Source organism: Cupressus sempervirens, chromosome 3 (assembly GCF_028749045.1).
Source record: "Cupressus sempervirens isolate cs-2001-9-10 chromosome 3, ASM2874904v1, whole genome shotgun sequence".
NCBI classification, from domain to species: Eukaryota; Viridiplantae; Streptophyta; class Pinopsida; order Cupressales; family Cupressaceae; genus Cupressus; species Cupressus sempervirens.
Window position 1 is genome coordinate 290,166,121 of NC_143120.1, and position 7,454 is coordinate 290,173,574.

A 7,454-nucleotide genomic window follows, 5' to 3' on the forward strand; every position below is an offset into this window, starting at 1 on the left:
AACACATAAGACACTAGACCTTGAGAAAAGTTAAGAAATAACAAAAGACTATGAAATCTAGGAAATATATGATCTAAAAGGAAAGAAAGACACACTTTGAAAATTTTATTTGTGTTGGTCTTCTTAAATAAAATTGTCTTTTGAATTTGACAATAGAAATTATTTTTATCAAAAATAAAATAAAAAATTAACCATACAATGATCTCTCATAAGAATATTGTATTTCAATTTTTATTTTTTATTATTTTTTAAATGCTTACATAATACAAATTAAAATGATAATTAAACAAACTCTATAACAAATAAAACTAATAATACTATTAATAATAATAATTTAAAAATTAATATAATTATAATCATTTAAATTATACTATATCATTCATATTTATTAAAAAACATTGATTTTTATACAAAGATGATGAGATTTTCAAGAGGTAAAGCAAGTGGATCACACTATTCAACGTTTCTTCCTTTTTCGCTTTACCACGTCATATGATGCCAACTCTGGACCCTTTCTTTGGACGTCTCCGTATAACTGATCAACAATTCTTTGCATTACAATAAGAGCTTTCCCTTCTTCTCCAACTTTCATCACGGCCTTAAACCCCTTCTCTATTCTTGTGTTCCGTAGCCTACATGAAAAATCATCATTCTCGGGAGCTAAAATTGTAACTAGCCAATTCTTATGACTTGGGTTCAAACAGAAAGGGTTGCGTGTACCTAAACCATATATAGTACTAAGAGGCTTTGATGTTACAAGCAAAGCATATATAGTGATTGCATTCAATGAGCTTTTCATGTTCAAGAAATACTCTCCTCTCTTAATCTCAGAGACTGCTTGGGCGTCGATCACCTCAGAAAACAAGTTTGCTTTCAGTTTGACCGATACGTTATACATTACCTTTTGTATCAAGACGATCCTCTTTAACGACAGCATCTGAAACATTTAAAAGATAAAAAGAGAGTAGAAAAATTATTGATAAAAACATTAAAGAGAGAACGCACACGTTTAAAACACAACTTTAAAAATGTAACATTCATTTCCCTCCCTAAAATTAACGCTGGCTTTGCAGTATTGCATCGAGAGAAAAAAAGTATTACCCTAGTCAGTCCATGAAGTGCCCGTGCATATCCATCGTCAGGCATTTCAATTATTAGACTCTTCAATCCTGGCAACTCATCCAACCCTTCTACGCTCTGCAGCTTTGGACATTTAGTAATCGACAACGATTTCAACCTTGCACAGTTCTTTACTTCCGACTCTTGTAAACTCATTAGAGAAGAGAAGTCTGACATTGTTTCCAATTTCCCACCTTTATACAAGTCAAGACTCCCCAGCTGTTTTAACTCTATTTCTTTTAGATTTTCCATCGCTTCAACTCTCAGTGTTTGCAGTCTGGGACACATCTCTCCACTAATGGTCAACCTGGAGATATTTTGTAGCCTCTCAAGTAGTATGGTTTGAAGGCTGTTCATGCGGCTCCCTGTAGAATCTATACCTTCGCTCAGATCCAAATTCCCTTCGAGGCCAAACTCCGTCATCCACAGATGCAGTAATCTAAGATTGCGAAGTTGTTTAAGCGATTGCACAAAGGATCTTGCATCTGTCTCCTCTAAGGATCTATATATGCGTAATTCTTCCAAATCACTCAACATTTGTATTGAATCTGGAAGCTTTTGCGAAGAGGAACAGTCAAGAATCCACAGCTGTCTCAGCTGGAAACTAGCCTGTCATTGACAATTGCATTACAAAATGAATCGGTTCTCAGCATTTAACAATCTTCGACAAGCTAAGTATTGTGAAAGGAGACATAATTTGCAGCAAAGAATATGGAATTACCTGGGCATTGATTTGCAACTGTTGCTGAAAACTGCTCCACAACTCTTCTACGCGATTAACACTTAAATAGTGCAATTTCCGCAGAGGAATCCATGAAGGAAAGCTTAATTTGTTGTCACCCCTGTCAATTTTAAGCCATAGAAGACCAGTTTCAGCTATAAAATAAGTAATTATTCTTCGGAGGGACGAATCTCTGAAAGCATGGAAACACCTGCCCTTTGTTTCTGCCAAGACTTGCTTAAATCCTTTTTCTTCCTACATATAACGATTAAGGTTCAACGATTGGTTAGAAAGAATTATAAAAAACATAAATTGCTAAGGATTCTCATGAAAAGCATTCTATAGCTTTAAGTGAAAAAATGAGTAAACATGAAGCACACCATAGATCTCCGGAGTTCTGGTTGCCACAGTCGAGGAGGGCCTAGCTCATCTGCCATTTGTCTACCCAGGTCCCGGAGATGATCATGCATTTCAAACCGACCGAACCCATGACGGAACTCATGATCTCTTTCAATTAGGCACTTCTGCTGAAGGATTTCAAGTGCATGCTCAGCGCTCCAACCAGACGCCTTCCAGATTTTTACTGGTTGGAAATTGACTAGTCTTATGTTATTGAAAAGACAAGCTATATCTATAAATATCTGTTTCTCCTCTGGGTCCAAACCATCAAAGCTAATTTTTAGCCTTTTCATTATATCTTCATGCTGGACTTTCTTGACTTTGTTCAATTCTAGATTCCAATAATTCTCGTCTGTATCATAAACATGCGCACCCAGAACTACGAGGGAGAGGGGTAGACGTCCACAGAATTTCACAAAATCTTGAACCAAATTGTCATAAGCAGCAGGTGGATCGCGTCCGCGGAAAGCATGGCTACAGAAGAGATCCCTTGCATGATCCCAATCCATTACCTTCATCTCATGACGGATATCTACATCCTTTAACATTCTCTTGTCACGGGTTGTAATAATTACCAGACTACCACAGCCCAACATTTCTTCAGGCAAGAGGGCATCTAACTGGTCTTGATGATCGATATCATCTAGGACTATTAAGAAATTCGATTGCCTTGCCCTTCCCAGATGATCCTTCAGCTTCCCGATTCCATAGTGCACACTCGTAATCTCTTCATTTCTGCTGAAAAGATCGTTCGAGAGCTGTCTTTGCAAGTTGTGCAATTGACCTCTGGCATGTGATTCTCTCACGTCGAAGAGAAAACAAGATGCACAGTACCCTGAACGCTTCTTGTTAAACAATTCTTTTGCAAGAGTAGTCTTTCCAGAGCCACCAAGTCCGAAGATGCCCACCGACCCCGCTGTCTTTGAACAATACTTTTCAAAGTGTTGGACGTGCTTATCAAGTCCAACTGGATATTTGGCAACATGCAAGGGTATACTCTTTTCCATCACTTGCACAACACGAGACACAATCTTTTCACACAAATCCCTGAAATCCAAAACCGACAAGCTCTTTAGAAAATCAATCTTCTGAGGCGAAAATGAATGAAATTTACAAAGTGCATGGTAGTAATCTTACTCTGGATGATGCTCGCCAATTTCGTATCCATATATTTCTGCAGCAGATGCAAGCGCCTTTTTCCAGTCGTCCAACTTATCGAGATGCCTGCGTTTCCTCTTATAATATGCAAATGCCGCAGCATACTGCGACTTGCGCTTCTTGATGTGACGAAGTTCTGATGGCTGGACACCGTAGAAAACAGGAATAAAGAGGGCATCAGTTTGCTGTCGCATTAGGAGCAGCTCGTCTAAACACCAGGATGACTCTGCATATCCTTTGGAAAAAATGACAATTTGCACCCGAGAAGAGCAGATGGCATCATGAATGGCAGATGTAACAGAATCCCCTCCTTCTATCTCTTCACGGTCTAGAAATGCCTTGCATCCTTTTGCCTGAAGGAGGTCATAAAATTGTTTGGCAAGGGTTTCTTTGACATCAGGGCCTCGATGGCTGATGAACACATCATATAGCTTTGGAAAAACAGTCGATCTTGCTTGAGCAGAGGAGGAAGCCATGAATGGACGAAGAACTAGAATTGCTAACGAATGAAACTCTCAATGGCAGAGCGGGCAAGATTTGATCAAATTCTTGGAGGCGATGAAGAAAAAATAAAGAAAAACGGGAGACAAATTGCCCAAAGATTAGACAATGTGGGTGATATAAAATGGTGTCTGCCACTTGACAAAAGATGGGTCAGTAAACAAATTCCCACCCGCTGGGGACCAGTCCGTGAAATGACAAAGATACAGAGAACAAAGAAGAAAGACAAAATAATAAAGTGAGGAGAATAAAGGTAAAGTAGCAAGCTGCATTTTCCTCCCATTTTCCTCTCCGCTTTTTTCGCTGTAAACACTCAATACTTTGCCGTGCGAGTGGACGGCAATGCATTTTCCTCCCATTTTCCTAGTGTCACAAAACACGAGTCAAATAATTGCTTCTTCATCATTCACATTGATGAGATGATTTTTCAAACTTCGGCGAAGGTGGTTTTGTATTTTCATAGCACTGATTCAATGCATTTCTGAGAAAAGAAAACACTAGACGTTTCTTTTCTATGCAATTTCCATATAGATTGGAGTTTGATGATGTGTTGAGGTAAAAATCAAATTAATTGTTTCATGGGGAGGAATCTTCCGGGGGCAACTTAAAATATACGGAAAAGCGAGGAATTCTCTTTTCGTCTAAATCTGAACCTTTAATTTCCTGGAAACATCGCCTTTTGGACTTGTCTCAGTACATTGTTGAGTACATATATTTTTGTCAAAAGTTTGCTCCATTGCTTTCACATTTTGAAAATGAAATAATTATCTAAAGTTGATTACATGTCGTGTCAGAAATGTTGTTCCGGACTTTCGAAATATTTACTATACTGTTAAATTACTCGCTGGCATGATTGCCCTTCGCAGAGTCCAAAGCTATTGGCCAAACTGTTGAGGAGTCCTTGTCCATACCAATATTTATATTTTATTATTATACAAAGTAATAATCTCATAATACATTTTTCTATCTTTATTTGGATAAGAATTCCTTATCCATATTAATATTTATATTTTATTATTATACAAAGTTCATTATGCAACCGTACACAAATAGTATTAATAATATAATTTAGTTTCAGAAAACTTTAAGTCACATTATTACAAATAGCATGATTGACTGTAAAAAGCCTAAAGAGCATTTCACAATTCACAATTCAATATCATTTTTCTATCTTTATTTCTATTTTCTGGTTGGCTATTGTTAAATTTTCCATTTTTTCCTTTTCAATATTAAAAAATTGCTCATTCTTATAATTGTTTCACAAACATCATACATGAATTATTGACGTGTCTCTACATATGACGAAGTCACAAATTTAGTACACACCATTTGCCTTCAATTGTAGGAACTTAATAGTAATGCATATTAACCCCTAAATATTATCATTCTCTTGAATATATTATAAATTATCTGTGTAACTTCTCCAAAATCATAGAACAATCTTATATTTCTCTATTTGGGGTTGGGGTAGTATTATTGATCCAATCTAGATCAACTACCAATTTGGTTTGCACCTAAAAAGTATTTTAATTTGCCTCTATATGGCGCCAAACTTGGACTACTTGATCCGATAAAAATCATTTTATGTATTGGCTTGTCAAGGTAGCTTAACATAAACGTGTTTAATGGGAAGAACCCAATTAGTGTATTTGGATGGAAAATTTCCATCTCTTCAATACGTAGGATGAATCTAATTATGTTTCATTGACTACATCCATAAAATAGATTTATCTTAAGTTCATTAGTCTAACTTGTGTATACAAACATAAATTTGCATGTGTATGGCTTGTTTTTCATTCCACTATTCCATCTTGACCATACTTGGTCACGAATTGGGATCTTTAGTAAAACCTTTGAAAAGGCCATATACGTCATGGCTTATTGTATATTGATTAGGTGCCTTGTAAGCTCTATTATATCAAGGTTACTATTCTTAGTGCAAACAATATTGTGAGGTGGATTATGGTACAACATTTTTAGAGCTACCAGTGAAAACATTGATCATAACCAAATCTATGAATGTAGATCAGTGGACAGGTTGCCCCTCGACAAGTGAACTGATTAAAATAGACATATTCTACTTATCAAGGATGGTATGTTATTACATTTTCCACTGAGTAACCATTAATTAGGGAAGTGTTTTGAGGTAAATGGAAATTTAATGTTGTTAGTGCAATGCAATGATGTATCAAATGTATTCATGAGTAACCCTATAAGTTTACATAGATCATTTTAAGAGACACAGATTATGAAAAATAGCTTTTCAAATTTTGTCAATTTTATGCGCTTGGGCACTTATGTGTGATCATTGCTAGAGTATGGTGTGGGGCATTCATATAAATGGTAAGAAAATGAGACCATGCCTAGAGTAGACCTACCTAATTAGATATACTAAAATTGATCTAGTTCATTCCCACAATGAACAAAATGAGAATTGGACTACCTTACAATGTTTTATTGAATGCATCTAACAATTTTTATGTCAAGAGAAAATTGGTTCCCCTACGAAAACTACTTCAAGTCTTGAAAATATGGGATATATTATTGTAGAGGGGCATCACATGACCCTATAGGTTTTGAAGAATCATTGACAAGTGGACCACAAAATGTGAGAAATAATAGGTACCAATGTGTTGCTAGACTTTCAGTCCATCCCTTTAGTTGGTAGTTTGATGTGTTTTCATTGCAACTATGTTCAATTTCTTGTCTAGATAGCCCCTAGGTGGCTCTCTTCTCATTAAGCATCCTAAGGCCTTCCCTTTCTATCTTTTTTAGGTTTTCCCTAATCCCCTTTCCCTTATGCCTCCATGTAGGATTTTTGTCGTTCCATTGCATTAAGGTCTTAGGTGATCTAGATTTAGGTGGGTCATTGTCTGAGAGTAGGCATGTTTCCTATGGATTCTGGCCTATTATGTTGGCTATCCGTCTGTGGCGATCTTCATTTAGCAAGATTCTGAAAAAGATAGTAACAATGGCATCTACAGATATATGTCTAGTCGATGCATGATAAAAGACCAAGAGAAGTAAAGATGTAAAGCTTAAAAAACTCTCGTGTTAGAGATCCTAAATTAGGATTCAATTATGTGTGGAGAGACGAAACTTCATGTTTTCAGTTGCTCATCCTCTAGAAGTGAACAATTTCTATTGTGTTTTCAGTTGCTTATCCTCCCCTTACCACCGTCCCTCAGTCATCCCCCCGTTGTCTCAAAATTGAGGCCCATTGTCCCCCGTCCCAGAAATTTGTCCCGACATCCCAACGTGGTGTCACTCTATGAAGAATTTAGTGGCATCAGAAACAAAGTACCTTCTTGTCTAATTTAATAGGATTGCATAATAGTCCTTAGATACTAAAGAGTTGAGGATCAGTATCTCATAGTATCTCATAGTATTGTAGATACAGAAAGGGATTGATGATAACACAACTGATAATCATTTATATTCTACTATTGCTGATTCTTGTGAAAAGCCACATATATGCTCATTTGGAGAAGATTAAATGATACTGCCTTTGAACCATAGTTATTGAGTTCATTAGTTGAATCTATATTTTTTGGAA

General features: G+C 36.5%; 1 protein-coding gene across 1 annotated transcript; it reads right to left on the bottom strand.

Annotated features, from left to right (window-relative positions):
• Window positions 1–350: 350 nt before the first annotated feature.
• Window positions 351–3,985, bottom strand: LOC149566102 (disease resistance protein Roq1-like). Its single transcript, XM_089819531.1, has 5 exons — window positions 3,377–3,985; window positions 2,221–3,286; window positions 1,841–2,095; window positions 1,102–1,728; window positions 351–937 (listed from the first exon to the last, which is right to left on the bottom strand). Exons 1-5 carry the CDS (start codon window positions 3,871–3,873, stop codon window positions 458–460), a joined length of 2,925 nt encoding a protein of 974 aa, XP_089675657.1. The 5' UTR covers window positions 3,874–3,985; the 3' UTR covers window positions 351–457.
• Between the last annotated feature and the right edge of the window lie 3,469 nt (window positions 3,986–7,454).